The sequence below is a fragment of the Ciona robusta genome, chromosome 2, assembly GCF_009617815.1.
Source record: "Ciona robusta chromosome 2, ASM961781v2".
NCBI classification, from domain to species: Eukaryota; Metazoa; Chordata; class Ascidiacea; order Phlebobranchia; family Cionidae; genus Ciona; species Ciona robusta.
Genome location: NC_143236.1, coordinates 3,499,609 through 3,520,381, shown reverse-complemented (window position 1 = coordinate 3,520,381; position 20,773 = coordinate 3,499,609). Strand labels below are relative to the sequence as shown.

The following is a 20,773-nucleotide window of genomic DNA, read 5'->3' as shown; positions in this document are numbered from 1 at the left end:
TTTTACCAGAAAAATATGATTATGCAGCGACTGACTAATTCTGATTAACCAACTTCTGTATCAAAACCCATACCAATAATCTAATAATACATTTTTTAGAGAAAACACACAGATTCGTAGTTTTATCATAAATTTATTTGCTGTAAACAGAGCAAACTTATTGATACTTGCGAAAAAAATGAAACACAAAAACTTGTACAGCGACAACACATGTGGGCTAAGGCAGATAAAAGGCAGAAATATGTTAGATGTAACAGTGTGTGCCACACTTTTTAAATACTATTTCATAAGGGTTTAGTGTCTATTGTCAAGTAATATATACGAAAGTACAGTAATCGGAACACAGCCAAAATGTATGGTTTAGTAGTTCTTGCAGCCATTACTGCCAAGTACCAGTTTATAGCTAATAGAATACATGTAACATGAAAGCAGAATTGAAACAAAACACGATGATGGAAAACGAAGTAAGTTGGAACGGAATTGGCGGAAATTATAATTTTCAAAATTTAAACTAAGACATGTCTGCTGGCCGCACTAAAACGGTAAGGATTAAAATCTTGTTCTAAAGTATTTAAAAGGTTGGCAAATTGTGAAGGTGTGGTCTTAATTCAACATGTACTGCAATCTGCAAATGCACCTACAGGATATATTTCTAGTAAAACAGTTTTTAAAATGATAAAATTACTAACCCCTAACCAAATGCATTTGTCAATAATTATTTGGATTTGCATACCATATTATTATGGAATAGGAAATGAAGGAATTGCATATTACATATCCTTCAGTATAAGGATACAGAAATCGTCCTCAGTTTAACATTACATAAAAGCTGTTGCAAACTTGGACTATGTGAGCTCTACTGCCAACAGGTATTGCTTAGAATAGTAAGGTATAAGCATACTGTTCTTGCATTTAGTGTTCCAAGTTTTTCCAAGAGCAGCAAGTTTGCATAAGACACAAAACGGTAATAAGTTATTTTTTTGTCCATCAGTATTTTTTAACAGGTGAACCCAAGCACCAACAAAAATCCACTGCATCACCATGGCAACCAACACATCTCCATGGAAACTAATGGGAAGATTTTCGAAAGTAACTACGGGGCTAGGAACAAAGAAGAGAAATAGAGAAGCACCCGTATATAAATCTGTATTCCTTACAATATATCCTCATGCACTGAGCAACAAGTGCAGAACAGAAGACACATCTGTAACAAGCGGTTCCAACATATATATTCTTCTGCTTTTTTGTTTTGATTTTTTTCTTCTTTTCTCAGAAAAGATACGGACATGATAAGAAATGCCCCAAGACGGGCTGGAAAGAGAAACAAGGGCCGCGACCAGGAAACGGGAAGAAAGTTTGAACTTTTTCAAAGAAACCTCTGCTATTGAAGCTTGTTCAACAGGGAAAGTCCTTTTTTGCAACAAAATGGGTTCCAGTTCAATTTCAAGTCATCTGCAGAGGAATTTAAGGAAAAGAAAACTCCCTGTGGTCACAGGCAGATTAACACTGGCTTGGATTCGGTGTTGTTCCAACTTATTAAAGTGCAGTTGGTACCGTAATTTCTCTGGTACTACCTCAAAAGTGAAAGAACTTGGGAATTAATTATATATGAAGTTGAGTGCACTCCAGTGTTGCGCAATTTTTACCAATGTATGGAATAATGGGAGGCCAGTTGGAAAAGGGAAACAGAAGAAAAGGCCAAGTAATGAAGCTCATTATGTTGTAACAATAGATCTTTGATTGTGTAAAATAAATACTGATTGTGATATCACAGTGGCCTTAATCGTGTGGTGACTTGATGGCTCGAAGTTGATGCAAAACAACCTTGTTATAAGTGACTAGATCTCGAAGTGAGCTGTGCAACATCAGTGTGCGACCACATAGAGTTTCAACATTGCGGAAAAAATCTGAAACACAAAATAACATATCTAAAAAAATAAAAAATTGAGTAATTTTTTAATATACAAAAATTTCTAATTAACTAAAAATCAGACGAGAACAAATAAGCTAAAATTAAGATGAGCAATTTTCAGTGTTACATAAAGACAGTTTAAATATTATAAATGATCATTTGAAACAGCACTGCGCCGCTTAAATAGAGACACAGGTTTAGAAGACCAATGTTGGAACATAAAAAACAAAGTTTTATTTGAGAACTATACAACTAAACCATAAATGATTGCCATCTTACCGGTGCCACCTCCAGAGAGCACTTGCTCCTTTTGAAGAGCTTCCGCTTGCTCCCACTTCTCGTGGGCAAGCATCAGGCTTCTGGTGATCGAGTGGTAATGCTTTATGATGTCATAGAGCTTTGGGGCAACTGAGATCGTGCTGGAAGTTGGAGGGGAAGTCATCTTGCTTACCTGGGTAGAAAAAATTATAAATTCCAAAAATTTTGGTGTAAAAAAAACTTTATAAATTCAAATATTTAAAGTTAAAGAAAATAATAATATAAAATTAAATACTAAATTGAAAGACATGGTATATTGGGTGGGGATGGTTTAGAATATAGTGTGCTGACCATCTTTCTCTCTCTTGTATTAACAATAAATATTATTAATACCATATGAAAAATATTGTATTTTATGATGTATGTAATTATATCATTTTTTTTGCTTCTGCCAAGTACAGTTTTACAAATTTAAAACAAGCCGACTAAATTAAATCTGTTGAACTAAAATTCCAGCTAAATCTAGATCAAATCAAACTAGACAGCAAATGCTTTGATCAAGTGTGTTGTTATGACAGAACAAACTATTCCTAGTTATCTATTATGACATCATAATTACCTGGGTGGAGCTTGACACAGGCTCGTAATTGGTTGATCCAGCCACTGGGGAAGGTCCAGGTATTGTGATGCCATAAGGTGAAGGTACGGCAGGTGACATGGGAGAAACAACATTCTGTCCACTTACATTGTGCCATGGTGATGGGGTACGGTTCGATTTATTACCAGTTTGCTGAAAATGTAGATGTATTTAAAATAAAAAGAATATATAATAGGTTTTATTTAAACAGACAATTTTTTTTAAAACAAAGCCGAAGATGAATTTTTTCAAAAAGAATATTTCAATTTTTGTCAATTGTTTTTGTTTGTTATTATAAATTTATGATCGTTGTTTTTTCTTAAATTACTTTTTATAGTTTTTAAATTTGATTTTTGTTAAAAAAATAGCAAATAGTAAACAGTAATCTCACCTTGAACTGGTCGTTTAAAATCTCAGAATATTTGTTTGCAATATCTTTCTTTAACTTGTAAATACGTAAGAATAAAAGGGCTTGAGAACGAATGCTGAAATGAAAATAATCTATAATTCTCTCTAAGTACTAATATCATACCTATTGCCAATACCATAAAGGAATAGGCCAACTCAGGCCTATATATTAGGTCCCTTGACTTCGCTTACCACAGAACCTTGCCCACATGGAACAGATCAATGAAATAATGTACATTAATGGGTGAAGTACATGAACTGCAGTCTGCACTACTTTTTGTTCATTCTACGTCCTACAGTGTGACAAGCCATGGAAACTTAAGTTTTAGACAAGAGAGCTAATATCACCCAAACAGCATGGGTGCTACAACTCATTAGTGATTACTGAGTTAGAGCAATTCTTTTAAGTGTATTTCCCAAGAACAAATAAGCCTATGGACAAAGCATAGTACTTAATAACCTTCAGTTAAAATGCAAGTGCCTAACCAGTGAGCAACAGCATGTGAGTACCACGCAACAATTACTACAAAAACCCACCATGATAAATTAAGTCGTTTAAATGCGAGTTCTTCAGTGTCATCGTGTGGTCTCATCTTTCGAATGTAATCCATAAGTGAAATGGTTTGATGATACATACTAGTGGGTGAGTGGGAAGAACCACTTTCATTACGATCTAAACAATTTTACATTAATTGAAAAAAGTAGACATATCCAAAATTAGAGTAGGGTAGAAATTAATTTATATGACTAATTATATACCTTCTAAAGACTATTTATGTACCTTTAAAAGTTAGTTTTTAGAGAAATAATTTTTTAATTGTTGTATATTTGATTATTTGCAAGGTATCACACATAGTATGCTTATGTTAGGCATAGTAATAATTAAAATAGTTTTAATAAAGATTTTCCAAAACTTATAGAACATGTCATACCACTGTGGCAGCACTGTAAGTAAATCTGCCAAAAAAATAAAAAAATTACCATTTCCGTTTTCGAGTTCCAGGGTATAGCCATTCATGATGAAACACAAAGCTGCATCGTAATAAACGAGAGCCCGACTCAGCGATTCTCCCACTCTTGTACGACCAGTCCTTGAGTCAGTGAAAGCATCTCCCTCATGCTTAAGTCTCTTACCCTCACGCATGTATTGATCCGACTTCAGCAACCTGATTATAAATGAAACAATTAACACCCATTCATGGCGTATTGCTAGAGTAACACTTTGTTTGCCTGGTATTACTGATATTTTAAAAGATTTTATAGTGAGGTAGAGAAGATGGGACACCTTTGGCACATAATATCCAAATATCCTAATCGTGTTTTAAACAATTAAAAGTGGTCTATGGGAGTCGTGAGGAAACAGTTTTATAATTCTTTGAATGTTCTTTGTTTTACTAACAAATGGGTTGAGAAAATAGAATGAAAGGTGTCCTATCTTCCCCCACCCTACTATACATTGACATCAAGTTTGATTTTTTTGAATAAACAGTTTTTATATTAGTTCTTTATTAAAGATAAGGATTTATTGTTTAAGATACATTTTTTCATTTTCTGATTTTTTCATTATTATTATACAGGCCCACTAAACAATACACAGTCATATTATGTGAAATTATCCTACACATTCGGTTCAAACCTTTGTTCTTAAATATTAACTTCATTAAATTCTAAGTGCCAATATAATTGGCATGTATTGAACTAATTATGTTTAATTTAATAATTTCTTACTTTTCTTGTTCAGGCCAACTCGAATCAGGTTCTGAAACAATAGAAGCAACACCAGCTGAAGCAGAATGGGAAGTGCTTTGGCAGGTTTCCAGCTGTAAAGCATTACCAGTGATAAACAAATGCAGGCTTAAAAAAACTGACCTACTTATAAAAGTTGGATGGAGTATTTTGCAACAATGTAAACTATTTTTATTTTTGTGTAACAGTTTGTGTGTTAACTAGATTGATGATAATGGCTAATGAAACGTAAAGTAATATGAACATAGAACTAATATATTAAAAAACTGTAACCAGTGTGCAGTGTGTGCTAACATGTGTATAAATATAATGGTACTATGTTACCTATACGCCAAGCTATAAACGCGATATGTTAAAATTGAACAAAGGTAAACGAAAGAAAAAAGCAAATGAACACAAATTATAAATAAAACATAGGCGTGATGTTTTGGGGTGCCCACATGTTACTCCAACTTTTAAAACAGTGGTGCAACATCATATATACTGCATTCACACACATTATTCAATGAAATTATCTATGTTTGCTAACTAAGAGAGAGTAACTGTATTTTAGCAGTATCACCTAAAATTTTGTTAAAAAAACAAAAAACAAGATACCTATAGATAAAAATAGTTTCTAATAATTTAAATTGTATTCACATTTTTAAAAGTATATATGATGGTTACCTTGACTTGGGGTGGTCGTATATTGTTTGCTGGTTCGTGGTAACTGGATGGTTGGTTTTGGTTGTAAGTTGGTTCCTGGTTCCAGCTTGGATTATGTGGTGACCTGGAACTAATAAAAATCATTTTACTTAGATTATGTTGATAATTTTTTGTAGTACTTATAAAACTGTTTGGTTATGATGTACTATTTTAATATTTGTTTAAGACAACGAGAACAACTTGTTTTATTTTTAACATTTGTTATTTTTGAAGTTAGTAATAAAATTGTTTGGTTGTTGCTTATATATTACTTGGTTACTTTTTAACGAAACTAAAAAAACTGTTTTGTTATTACCTATATACTAATTAATTATTTTTAAAAGAAACTAATACAAACCGTTTTATTGTTTTTCGTTTAGTTATTTTCTTTACTTGAAACTTACCCTTTCCTTCTATCCTTCCATTGAAAGTTTTCTTTACGTGAATGTTGGGAGCTTTCGCTTGCTGCAATGCTGTGTGTTGGTTGTCGACCCTGTTGTATCAGGTTATATTAATATGGTCTCCTGGCTTAATATGAACATAATAAAGCAGAGTTGAAATAAATTAATTTGAACAACATTTTATATTTATGATTAGGTAATGTTTAAATATGTAAAGACCTGTAGTATGTGCGTGTATTACAATACACTAAGTGGGAAAGGAACTAGCTAGCAACATGTAATAAAACTAAAGTAAAATAGCCTGAAACGATTGAATTTTTTACAATTGCATATAATAGGCCAAAAATTAAATAGTTTTTTATGGTCAATATACAAAATAAACATTAAAATATTTACCTGGCTGTTGGTTGGTGATGGGGTTTCTTGTTTTCTTCGTTTTGATTTCTGGTCCGCAACTGAAGTGGAATCGTAAGGCTGATTGTGTTTTCGTTTGTTCATTGCTGTACGGGGTGACCAGTCGCTTGAGCTGGCAGCAACAGCAACCTGGGAAATTAATAGTGTAAAGTTGATCCTCTAAAAGTAAAACAATGTCGTACCTGGACATTTTTTGCTCTTTGTAATGGCTTTTCTGTCTCACTGCCTGTAGATACAGCTGCCGTGCGATTGGTGGATGATCGGGGGCGTGGCTCAGGTTGGAAAGTGTCCATTGGTGCGTGGGTGTCAGGGTAAGATTCTTCTGGGTCATTGCTTGAAGATGGAAGTATCCTCACCCATAATGAAGGGAAACTTGATGGCTTTGGCTCATTGGTAACGGGAGATGAAACACTGCGTCTTTGTTTGGAAGACTTCTTTGATTTTGGTCTCGATTGTGGGTTTGGTTGTTTGGCAACTGAACCTTCCCTCGTTTCCTGCGATGTAGGAGTTGACTCGTTGGATCTAGGATGGCGGTGTTTCACATCGTGTTGGGAGATCGGAGGTCGAAGGTTTGACTGATCCGGTTTCGGAGGTTTTCGACGATCCATGTCCGGCTTGGCAAGGGCACTTGGGGCGGACCTACGGTCAATTGAAGATTTTGAGTTGTTTTGCTTTTTACTATGGACGGATGGTTTGTTGGAAGAACTAGAATTAGAGCGCTCGCGGAAGCTGTTCCATCGGGTCGGAGATTTTTCATCTTCCGATCCGGAACAACTGGAGTCTGATGAAGACTGTGAGGATGGGGAAACGCCCCGATGTTTTTTCTCAGCGATGCGGCCATGATTTTTTATCGCCGTCATCGGAGATTTTTGTCCAACTCGATGTCTCTGGTCACTGGGTGTCTGGCTGGAAGTTTCGTTGCTGACACTGAACAGCATGGAATTGTTGCAATTCCTGTTCGCTGATTGTTCATTGCTCTGAGGTTTGGGAACAGGACTCTTCCTCTCAGAAAGAGGACTTTGTTTGTTGTTGTTACGTTTTACGTCCTGCACAGCTTTTGACGATGGTTTTGTTGGTCGTTGCAATGATTGTGACCTCACAGGGGAAGATCTGTGCGATGAACCCAACCGACCTTTGCTAGCAGATTTTGAACGTTCACTGGACTTGTCGTCCGTTTTACCTAAACGAGCATGTGGTAATTGACACTGTGATCCTGCCACACAGACTATTATTCAAACCTTTTACTGAAGAACTCCTAGATGAAGAATTTCGAGTTTTTGTGTCTACCGAGTTTTTCCGCTCACTAGGGCGTCCCCTTGTGACAGCTTTTCTCGTAGAAGAGTGTGAACTGCAAAAAAAAAACAAATTTTCCATATATATTTTAACTTTTTTACATTAAAAACACCAGCAATTTACCTTTCGGCGTTTTTCTGCTTGGCAGCTTCAGGTTTTTGCTCAGTCACCGAATCATTGGCAGCTGCTGAGTCATCAAGATACCCGCTGAGGACCCACTTGTTAGTCCCCTCCTCTGCATCACTATCGTCTGACTCTTCGTCAGACTCATCGCTGCTGTTCTCATCACTGCTACTGCAACGTGATGTATAAAGTTGTCAATAATTACATTTACACTAGTGGTTCTCAAAGACCATCCAACACCATGATGTGTTTTTTTCGTTACAAGGTACCCCATATTTAAACGAAACCTGCCAATTTTAGAAGACCGATAAATTACAAACTTTTATTTTGATGTATGAATAAATACAACACAGCATTGTCTCAAAAATGACTTTAACATAGAACCATACAAATGTATTAATTTGATAATATCTTCAAGTGTGTAATCCATGTGACCATGTCCACTTAAGTGTTATCACTATGTGTTAATGTTGGCATTTAATTCATCAAAAACACATAGAACAAAACATTGTGAACTGATTATTGATCATTCAATGACAGCTGGAAATCAATAGTTGTGCATTCACCCCATTATTACCTCATAGTAGCAGCATTGTCTTCCAGATCTGGCCGAACAGCTGTCAAAGATAAACAAAGCAATTTTAGTCAGGATATTTGCAAAAGTTTAATTAAAAATCAAAACTAAAATTGCCACTGTAGACTTACCATGGGATTTTTCTTTAGGCTCTTCTTTGATTTTGGTCTAAAAATGAGAAAAATCAGTAAATTTAAAGCTATGACAACCACAGGTGTAACACTGGGGCCTAGGGGTGACATGTTACTCCAAATTTTTTAAACAGAATTTCATCATTTCATTTGATACCCAAGGTTTGCAGTCTATAGGTTTTACCTCGGTGGTAGGACCCTATACAAACAAGCAGAGCCATAATATATTGTACATTAATTTATAATGTGTCTAATGTTTGACAGCTATGGGTGAATGGGGGTAACTACATTTTAACAAACCGATGTCACCCCCAAATTTACTATTTTTTATATATACTTAGTGTCTATGACAGCTTTGACAGCTTTATATAGAAAGGTAAACACCAAAGTTACCTCTGATTTGACAAAGTTAAATTCCTGACCAATGTTTGGAGTTTGAATTTCGCTGAGTGGTTCATTCATTTGAAGCATCTCCTGTTATTGAGGAAAAACTTTGTTTGCAATCATTAACTTAAAACATTTTATTGTTTTATTGAACATGATTTCTATGTTAGTTAGGTCGCTTGTGTTACCTATTTACAGGGTCCCTATTATTTAATAATGTTTGTTATTGCGATAAACATGTTTATTTTATTTCTATTGTTTAGCTTTATGCTTCAGTGATTTTGGGAGCATATAAGCTGAGAGAATTTCATCTTAAATTATACGCATTTAAGAAAAGATTTGTCTTATTTTGTGTAATTATATTTTGCTTCCACTTGGTTTGTTGTTCAGGATTGGAATGTCTTTTGTGATGATTTACTGGGGCCTACTCCCTCATAAATAAATGATCAGCTAGCAGGTATGTGGTATGAGCTGCACATGGAAACCCCATGAGAAATAAAGGGCCATGAGCAATGGAACTATTTTTACTGTGAAGCAGTATTTAAGCATTATGCAAGGTATGACTCAGACTAGAAAGTCGAGGTATTGAGAAGTGATAAGAAATGAGATTCGATTACTATGCATGAAATCCACATGCCAATATCTTTGCTATTTCGGTCTTAAACAGGTGGCATTCTGTTAATGATTGAGGCTCTGAACTAGAATAATCCTGTTAAAGCCAGGATAAGCCAGTAAAAGCTACCAACCTTAAATATGTTCTCCACAGCCACTGGCATATCCACACTTTGTAAGCGCTCTCTGTTGTGAGCCTGCAAGTTTTCAAATAATTTATTAAGGTTACAGGATACTGTGAATCAACATACAAAACAACAAGCATACATAATAGCCAGCACTGCGTGACAGCAACAATCCTGCGCTTGTTCAAACAATGCTCTGTTTAAAATGGTGCAAGGCCCGTTTAAAGTGGCAACTGCATGTGTGCATTAAGCTCCTACCTGTTATGCTCATCTACACCAATGCCGCGTCATGTTGGATAGTGGTCTTATGTATATAATCTTATTGATTTGTAACACATTGTACAGCTTAATGAATACAATGCAAGCTAAAACCTTTATAATACTTGATATTTAATTTCCATGCGCCAACAAAAGGGCACAGGTTTGGTACATCCTGTATTTGAAGAATTTTAGTCACTGCATGAAACATGAAGACTACCAACCTGCTCAGTAATACCATTTCTTGGTGACTTTGAACGGCCCTTGTGATCTGTAAATGGAAAAAGGGCATTTTAATATAATTTTATGAAGCTAATGTAAAATTTGAATCCGGACTCAAAGAAAGTAAATTAGACATTTTAGTAAAGTAGACATTTCAATAAACGTTGTCATGTGAAAAGGACAGAAAAATTAAGCAAACCTGGCAGAGGAGTTGAACTAATACGATCTGATGTATTGTTGTTATGGTTGTGTCGACTCAAATTAGAGGATTGGTATTTTGGGTAGAAATTGTTTTGCTGACTTGACTCATCGCTGAAATAAAATCAATACATTATCAAAACGTGCCTTTAACCAAGAGCCTACACGTGCCTCAGATGGTGTCTTAGATAATTTACTCACCGTCTTTTGGAGCCAATTTGAGATTTTTCTTGACCTGGCGAATACACAGATGAATTTGATTGCGGTTTAGAACGAGATGAATGGTTTTGTGGCCCTAAATTTCCGGAAAAATTAATTAACATCATTAGGTTAAAATAATAGATCATATTACATGAACCGCACAACTCAATTTAATTCTAGATGACGTATACAACTTTTATTATGCTGCTGCTCTTACCAGGCACAGTGTAATGTTTGAGAACTTTTTTACCAGGTAGCAAAATCCGAGTACTCGTGGTAATTGTTTACATCGTGATATGAAATGGCAGCATCTGCTCTAAGCAATCCCCATGACTAAGTCCACACAATCTTTATAAATGATTCACTTAAATAGAAACACCTAACATCCTGTCACCTTGATTTCGATAAGTCTGTGACCTTGACAGATTCTGTTGGTTTCTAGATGTACCAAGCCAAATATTTGGTTCACTTCCCAAATGTTTCTGGACCTCATTCATATCACCGAGCACGTGTTCGATGCGGTTCGTCAGCGAATCCTGCCTCTCAGCCTGTCAGGAAGTAGTGGGTTTATGTATAGAGCATGACAGTAAGGATACAACTTAGGAAAATTGCTTTATATAATGATGCATTATTCTTCAATACCTTTCCTCCTGTTTAAGCTTAAAGATTTACATGCGGAAAATCACAAGCTGCAATTTGGACTTATCTGATTCTGACAATACACCTGTGTGTATGGATATATATAAATATATATATATATGCAACTAATAGGAACAATGAGTAATTATAACCACCTGTATGTATCTTGAACCCCACATTTCAAGAACAAAAAAATTCAGTTTACATTTTTAAAGACCCTAACATCTTATACGGTTGCCTGAATTGAATAAAGAACTCCACGTTATAAGCAAATATTAGACAGCATCACTGAAACATCAGATAAGATTTCACCTATTAAAGTCTATCATGGAAACAGAATCTACATTCAAAGCATTCCTGAGAAGCGAAAATTAAACTGATGAAGCAACAAGTGTGATGGAGATAATCGAAAGATCAAAGTTTGTTTTAAATACAACGTCACTGGTGTCCTCGTTGACAAAGGCACAGTCTACACCACACAGCTTTTAATCGTTTAAGTCTACACCAGACTGCCAATAAAAAATAAACTGCTATGAATTACAAGGCATATTTATAGTTTAAAATCTACCTAATACAGCTAAAATTGAAATGAAAGTATATTTGAAATGGTGGTTACCTGCACTGCCACTTTTCTATTACATTGTGTAAGCCTATGGCAAAGACAAATAAGACTGTTGACAGCTAAACAAAACGGCCAGCAGAAAAGCATGACACTCCTAACTTGGGAGTCATATAAGCAACTGGGGAGTAATTCATCTCTTGGTATAACCAATTATAAAATACCACAGTTTAAAACTGTCACATATCTTCTGCAACAAATAGGAGGAATGGGGAATAAAAGGTAGTTTTATATACTGATAATAGAAATGAAACCAAACAGGAAAGTAACACGTATTAGGTAGCTTGTTAACAAGAACAACCTTTAACTAAGGGCAATATACAAGATTGAAATACGTTTTATTTGTATTATATTGATCCTATTGAGTTTTATGGTTAGACTTGTGGCCGGTGGATGAATTGAGGTGTGTTGCCCTCAGGCAACAGTGTAACAAGCCCTCACTACGACGACATAGGAGTCTTGTTTATGACCAATAACGCGTCGTCGTCCACATCGAACTAAACCGGGAATTTAAAAACAAACATGGTGGCCAGACACGCACGAAATGTATGAATCTTTCATAAAGCCAAGATATATTGGGCATGTAAGCAAATGAAGACTGTTGGGCAGCACAGACAGACAGTACCGGCGGGGCATGGCCGCAGCGCGTGCGTTGATAACACCACGACCATGAATCATTTCTCAAAGGCCGATTCAGCTCATTAATGACTGACATTAATTAAAGACCGACAAACATGAGCCAAGCAACCGCAATGCAAATGAAAAAGTATGGAAGGGGTGGAGATTATCTCTTATATAATCCGTATTGTTAAAGCCCCGTAAAAGGGAAGAAGTAATTGAAGCGCACGCCAAGCTGTTAGCGGTTTGTAAACAGTGTGCTCCCTACCAGGTACTTGCCGCGAACCAGGAACTCAGATAAACGGCAATATTACGATAGTGGATTTGTAAACAACGGCGAATTGCTCAGTTCGACCACCGCGGGCAATTTTACGATGGGTATTTCAGGTGTATCTAAAATTGCCGTTCGGGATTTCCGACGGCGACGGAGCCTGCAGCGGAATTATGACTAAACTATTTAAACAAAAGCAAAGGGGGAGTTGGCCTTGAAGTCGTGGGAGTGGATAACATTAATCGGTATGTGACGACGGTAATTAAGAACAGATGGAACACAAATTGGAACATGCGGTGTCGATGTCAGAAATAAATTACAGAAGCCAACGCGGTGTTTAAAAATATCAACATTTCTTGGTTGGTTTGACCGAGAGTTTCAATGTAATAGATTGTCTTGTAATAGGCGCGGTAATGGTCTACAATCATATATAATTCATTCCACCACGGTCCCTCTTGCAATCAAACTCCGTATTACGGTACGCCTGTATGCCAATTATATTCATAATAGGACGCAACCTAGTTAGCTGTATGGTAATATACAGTTAAAGTTAAATTAAATACAAATTGCAAATATACACGGCTATGCGGTCGGCTAAAGCAAGCATAAAACGAAACTTTAATATCGAGTGTATTGTTTTACGAAGAGCTGGATTAGGAACATAAAACGTGCTACGAAGTGCGTCTAATTATAGGTGTGTCGTAAAACAGCTGTACCCGTCGACTTGAGCTATAGGCGGAACATCAGGCCGCAGTGTGAGTAATCAAACGTATTCGTGTGTCTCCTCGGCACTGTAAAAGCAGCTGATTGTAAAATGGAACGTCGTGAAATTACAAGCAACGTCCGGCCACGGGGTGATAGAAAATTCACACAAGAATGTTCTCGAATTAGGTTTCGGGCGGTCAGGGCATCATAAAAGGAATGGGAAGCGTGTCGGGGATTTTAATGAAGTGGTGGCTTCGTTGTGAGCTACGTCCGGGTACGGGGAAAGTACACTAAAGAGTTAATACTGGTTCGGTTGCTATCCGGGTTCTCGGGCATCCACAGCGAAAGATGTGAATTACGTCAATGCCAAGATAAAGAGCCACGAATTCGCAAACAAACTCTTGTGTGACGTCACACACGTATCAAGAGCGTGCAACAATGGACCAAGTCGGGCGACAGCTGTCACGGCAAAGTTAACCCAATTTAAAACTATGTTTGGTGGTTGGGGTGTGAGAACGACAAGAATAAACATATTGTTATACACGTCAAGTCGTAAAAAAACACTTTACTACCCATATGACATTAACTACTGTTTACGGTGTGTACAGCAAATCCACATCAAGAGTTTCCAGTAAACCGAAGTCCTTAATGTCATCTATTTAAAAACAATGAGACTCATGAGCATATCGCGTGCTTAATTTCACCGAACGAATTAGCTGAGCTAATCAGCCACTCGTGTTGCGCTTCCGGGACGAACAAAAATAACCGAACTAATCCATGGCCGAGATGCTCATTCGGAACAATTGGTTCTGACGTTTTCAGATCACTCGATTATGAAACTCTAGTAGCGGAAACAGCATTACATTGTTGGTTTCGATGAACAAAGGCAGTTATTTCTTTATAAAAGGTGCGACTGTAAGACGCGATAAGTTTCGCGGCTTGTGGGAATACCCTGTTCTAGTGGTACCTGGATAACAATGCCCATTGTGAGCTCATAACTGGTGGCATTGTGACGTACATAATTCACCTGGAAATCGCTTGCACAACTGACTCAATAAAAGTAATTGACTCGATATGGCGAATGTGTCATACGCATACGATTGACACAGAACGTGTTATATATACCAACTCGAACTTCTTACACCTACCTTGCACATAAAACTATATACCGTACGACTTAATGTATTGAATTCGGGATTTTTAGTCAACTACTCTGGTACTGCCTTCACACCGCAAGTCAACCGGAACCTCTTTCGAAGACCGCAGAAAATACATGATGCCCTATCACTGCCTTGGCTACGACTGGATTTTAAAAGGAACATTTTCGACGCTATACAAGACTTTCTTCGACGTTACACAAGACTTTCTTGTCGCTACAGTATTCAGCCTTATGTAAAGGCGAACAACTAAATCCGAGTCGATGAAAGATATGGTCCAATCAATGTGACTCACGCTTAGGTGTTTTTTATTTAAATCGTCACTTTACTTTACCCAACATAAAGAACTGTGTACTGAGTATATTGCCTGTTGGGTCGTTGAGTTGATACATACGGATTAGCAGTTAAACTGATCGTTTCTGCTTAAGGATGGTAAACAAAAACAGCTGGGGGAAGCTCAGGCAAAGAGCGCTAGAACGTTTGTGCAAAACGGTCGCTTGCTTTACAGGAAGTAATCCATACGGCGCTATAGTAGTTGCTGCATACAATGTTCATTTGGGTGGCGGAACGAGCAAACGACTTATCACCGATATTTAACAACATATGTTGATTCTATGGAACTCGTTATCAATTTTTCGCCGCCCAGTCACACGGATCACAGAAGGCTCGCCACAACAATCGTCTCAGGGTGTATTTGACATTCGTCCACGCACACACACACACACACACAGAAATATGCCGACCAGGTGCGCCTCGACATAACCACAATGCTTGAAAGACACAGTTTAGGAGAAATCGATAAATTTAAAGCGGTAAGTCGTGACGATCAAGGGTGAAACATCATCTTACAGGTGAACCGAGTTAACAGAATGTGACCGGCAGTACACTGTATTAAACGGTTTTACAGTGTAAAAAAGTTTATTTAAGCATCTGGTTTCACTGAAGACTTAACCAGTCGAAAAATGAATAGCATGATCCAACTAAACCGCGGTGCGGGTTGGCCTCTCGGTAAATAGAGAAAGTTATATTCTCCTTAAGCACTGATGTCAATATGACGCAACGACGCAGCGATTCGTCAAAGTGAACAATAAAACTCAATAAAGTTAACCTCAGCGACGGCATGATTTGTTTACACGTAAAGTTGGCGTGTTAATTATAAAGATGGTGCAAGTCACACGGAACATGGCGCGTTCTAAACAATACCTGGCAACACACTTGTGAGTTTTCTCACACAATATAAAATTGCGACGAACGTTTAAACAATTTGCTCGCGAGTTTATTGATAGAGCTGGTATACAAGAATAGACGCTTCGAACTGAGCACATTGAACCAAACATAGCTATGCTCTCTGCAAGCCGTATAGATGGGAAACTGTAAAGCATTAACAGCTGGCACGACACCGGAACATTAGGCGGCGAACGTCTACAATAAAAGAAAATGCGGAAATATTACGCAGCCCCTTTGCCACAGAGATACAATGAACAATAGTGCAAACACAATGCAGATGCTGCATTTGTATTAACCGGTAGCGATTAAAATAAATGTTAACAATTAAACTGGCAAGCTCAAGCGTAAAGAATAGCTATCCTATTTAGGTATGGGTGTCAACACGAACAAATGTTATGAAACCACATGTTGAAATCATAGAAACGGGTGCGTCAACGTATCGAAACATAAGCTTTGCATAACACCAAACTGGAGTGTAGGGATTCGGGAAAACAGCGTTGGAAATGGACCATGGTAAAAGCGGTCCCGATTACCTGGGGGTGATAATATGCATGTGACGTAAATTAAGTGTCGGCAAGCTATTGGTAATGAGTGATACGTCTATTACGAAGATGCTTGTTGCTATAGTGAGACCTAATCGTGGAGGAATAAGGCAATTTGCCGCGAGCTGTTTTAAAGCATGGAATTATGCAAGTCGGTAAAACACCTTGGCAGAATATATGATATATCGAATGATACGATCACGGGGAATGATGGTATCGGAGACAACACGGTAATTTTAGCATTTCAAGTGAGAGCATTTGCAAATAGGCGAGTTACAAATTGGACAATTCAAACGCGTTGCGGCAAACAGTTGGCAGCGAAGACGAATTGGATCGAGTGAGAATAAATTACGTTTGACATCGACGATTGGCGCCGAGATTGCTGTTACTGCAGTTCATACAGCCGCTCCAACACAAAAGGTGTTTGTATACAAAAAAAACTGACAAGCGCAATGATGCGTCAGAGTGTAAGAACAATAACTTAATATAGAACTTTAGTGCGGATGTTGATAAACCACAAAACTATACGCCGTACGTCACAGCCAAAGTTAGACGCGATCTTCCAAGTTGTTGTTAGAAAACGGCAAACGCACAATATTTTTCGCTGATTTATAGGCTAAAGAGTCGTGGTTGTGACGCGGTGTTTACTAAAGATTTGTCAAATGCAAGTTCAAAAGCGCGTATTGGCTTACTTAAGCCGATATGTGGTGCTGGCTGACGTCGGCAGAAAACAAACATAGGTCTACGTCATTCAGGCGCCATACAATGGAGGGGTCAAGTCTGGCTCCATTGATTATGGCGGCATTATCTATCTACCTGGGATGAAGGCTTTACTCTCCCTCATACGAAGCACAAATCCGGCAATCGGCGGTGGTTAAACAAAAGGGATACATACTCGATACCACCTTTGAGCAGGATGGGCGAACGCGCTAAACAAACAAACAATGTAAGTTTCGACAACCGCGTGAGATGAATGTGATTGCTTCATGCCGAGGCTCTGACTAATTCAGGCGATAAACTGTGGCGCTACTGCGTAAACATACTAGCAACTGTATTGAAACAACCCGCGTTTGTTAGGCAAGTACATAATTAACTCATACTAAAACATGGCATGGGAAATGTCCAGTGATATAGATGGTTCAACTGGCCATTGTCTGTTAATAAACTATTGATTGACAAGAGACGTCATACAGTTTGCTTGAAAAAAAATTGCGTGAGCGGTATGATGTCATATGACGGCCATAACAGCTTGTAATGAAGGTGTGTATATTACTCAGATCTTACACAACCAGTAGTTAACCAAATATATCACAGAATACACATCAGTATTACGACACATGCCATTTCCTGTGCCACGATAAATTCTGTGTTAAATGATGCAGGCCAGTATCGTTATATGTCACAAAAAGCACCACAAGGGTGGAACACGTCCTAACAAATTTAAAAAACTTGGGCCTTAAGAAATAAGTGGGAAACTACAAGACATGACATGATCAATTCATCGTGTTATGAGGTGGTTTTACTGGAACAGCAAACATATTTTGACACTTTTCAATCAAAAAATCAACATTTTATAATAAATGGTCCTGAATTTTTAAAGTATACCAAAAAATAATATGTATATTATAGGCCTATGATTATATATTATATATATCTTATAACATTGGATAGCCTAATTAACTTCTTATTTCTAAGTTTACATGACAGATAAAAAAAATACATGACAGATAAAAATAATGTAACATGCACACATAAGAGTATATATATTATGTCAGTCTATTTTTTTCGGCTGAGTTCACCACCCTACAAAGTGCTTGAGAAGGGACAGTACAAACACTTGAATTGGACCATGCAGCCTAACAACACACTGCAAACAAACCCAACATCGTTTTTATCATGTTAGGTAGAAAGAGCAGAAGGAGAACTACTCATGCCATTGCTGTCCCCCAACATAGATATTATGTTGTTAGGCAAGTATACTTAGTCATAATTAGGCACACTTCGTGAACTGTGTACAATAAAGTCCACTGCCGTGGAATTTAATATAGAGAGGATGTTAATCAACTGTACTTAGTAGCTCTCAAATGCATTCGTGATTGGATTTGGCCTGACCTTAATAACCATATCAAGGGAGTGTTAAATCTCGCAAAGCAAGTTGTTACTCAGTAATCAGCATATATATACATAAGCAAGCACTGGGAGTTACAAACTATCCCTTGAGGCTATTCTCCTCCATATAATTGGTTAAATAAAAAGACACAGCCTATACAATTGTATGCTTCCAGTAAAACTTACACAAATCTCAATTATGAATTTAGACCTAATGTTGCACAGGTACAATACTTGTTAGGATATAAAATATTAGTTAAAACCAAATCTTCCAGAATTGCTCTAAATCTGACTAGAACTTAACTAATATTCAAACAACTCATACAAAATCTTAGAAGTAATGCTATTGGGCCTCCAAACTCTATTTGAAGCAATGAAAAGGCACACTGTGGTTTAATGATTAATCAGCAAGTTTAAATACCGCACTTACAGTTATCCTTCGTGGCTCCGAAGGAAATGACGGAATATCCTCCTCTGGTTGGGCAGCAAGCTCGCCACGACGCATGCGCTCTCTGCGGCGATCTGCATGAATAGCAGATGAACCACTGTGGAGAAAAATGAATAAATTAATTCAATTAAAATTTTCTAGTAATAATTACAGCATTAGTCTGGTGAATTGGGTTTTGTCTTGATAAAACTTGAGAATGACACCATCCAAGCATTTTTAGTATATTAAAGTGCGAGTTACATTATCCATATTATATGCTGCTTAAAATTTATCCAACGTGGCAGGGTAGTCGTTTTTATTTTGATACATTATTATGGTTTGTTTTCCAGGAGCGGTTGATCAAAACAAGTCAATCAATAGCAATAAAGTGCTATTCTGAAGTTGAGGACAATTACCATAGAAATTTTTATTGAATAATAGATACAATACAAAAGGCAAGGCTTTAGAATATTCCTTGCTATACTGCAAGCACCCAATCCATATGGTTTCCTATCAATAACAAAGACAGGAAATAAGGGCTCAGCATACACAGTGTAGTGCAGCTAATAGTTGGCAAAATGATTTATTAACGCAAACAACACTTTTACGGCTTGATAACTTGCATTAAGCTTTACATGAACGCTGTATTTATTTTTAAACATAATGATGAATGAACATCACTTGAAATGCAAAACAATAAACAAAATGTAATTTTATGATACACTTTTTGATATATTCATATCTTAAAACTAGTATATATAAATACATATATATAATATAGGCCTATAATATATGTATTGGTACTTTGTACTTTTTATCCAACTATTTTTATACAGTGTTTAAAAATTTATATGTATATAAATTAAAATACAAAAAAGTTTGAGTATTGTAGTCAGTAAAACTAACCAAAGTAGATTATACCTTGTGTGTGCCATTTTATGTTGAGCTGGCTTTGTCAGGCTGGTGGTAGGCAGCCTCTTCTACACGAAGAAAACTCATAAACAGAATAGTTCACTTGGTTTCACACAATGTCATTTTAAGGACTTTTGATAGAATTGATCAGAAGTCTAAACGCAATTTCACTAATTTTGGCCCATGATTGCTATTTTCATAAAATTGAAATCTGCAGAAAAAATAACATTTTTAACATGCTAATGATTCATATATCTCATCTGTGCTGATGGTTATACAATTTAACAATGACTACAATAATGAAGACAGTCAGAATTGTTGTAAAAAAGAAGAAAAAGGCCCTGTATGGTGTGAAATATGGCACAAGTAATAAAAAAATGATGGCACAAGTAAGAAAAAAAAAATCACAATAAAACTGTTTAAGTTTAACAGCTTTGTACAATACGTTACTCTGTAAAACACACCTTTAAATTCTGAATGAATTATAGCGACAATTCATACCTTATAGAAAGGTTAAGTTATGGTGTATTAAACAAGTGTAACTAAAGCTTTATACCAAACATACAGGGTTAATCAACATTTTACTGACTTAACATGGTTCCTGCCTCCTGGTGAAATTTACAACCCACTATGGCACTATGTAACAGGTATTTTATAATAGTTTATACACTACAAACGAAAATCAAGAGCTTAGCTACGTTATTAAACTCAATCTAACCACATACATATGTAATAGTAAATGTAAACAGCCGTTAAATTGTTTACGATCGTGTGTAACAGCAATCCTGAAACAAACATGTCTCATTCGGAACTCAAAACTGCCAGTTTACAAGAACCGAAGAGTTGATGAGGTCAAACACCGCTCAGTGAACCTTAACGATAAACGTTCCCCGATAAACACCGTCGGCATATTTGGATTTTGTTCCAAAAGGGATGCATATTGTTTTTTTAAAAAGGTCAAAAATT

General features: G+C 36.7%; 1 protein-coding gene across 2 annotated transcripts; it reads right to left on the bottom strand.

Annotated features, from left to right (window-relative positions):
* Nucleotides 1–117: 117 nt before the first annotated feature.
* Nucleotides 118–20,636, bottom strand: LOC149740214 (uncharacterized). 2 transcript variants are annotated; one of them, XM_089872040.1, is made up of 23 exons: nt 19,817–20,636; nt 18,899–19,013; nt 10,976–11,129; nt 10,582–10,675; nt 10,382–10,494; nt 10,185–10,231; nt 9,712–9,774; nt 8,975–9,055; nt 8,582–8,618; nt 8,454–8,493; nt 7,877–8,047; nt 7,699–7,808; nt 6,643–7,640; nt 6,443–6,589; nt 6,050–6,138; nt 5,628–5,736; nt 4,944–5,035; nt 4,197–4,381; nt 3,753–3,888; nt 3,199–3,292; nt 2,790–2,960; nt 2,192–2,363; nt 118–1,907 (listed from the first exon to the last, which is right to left on the bottom strand). In XM_089872040.1, the coding sequence occupies exons 1-23, from the start codon at nt 19,828–19,830 to the stop codon at nt 1,780–1,782; spliced, it is 3,360 nt and encodes a 1,119-aa protein (XP_089728166.1). In that variant the 5' UTR covers nt 19,831–20,636; the 3' UTR covers nt 118–1,779. The 2 variants fall into 2 exon arrangements, with proteins under 2 accessions (XP_089728166.1, XP_089728167.1); XM_089872041.1 differs by lacking the exons at nt 18,899–19,013; nt 19,817–20,636 and adding an exon at nt 11,376–17,972.
* Between the last annotated feature and the right edge of the window lie 137 nt (nt 20,637–20,773).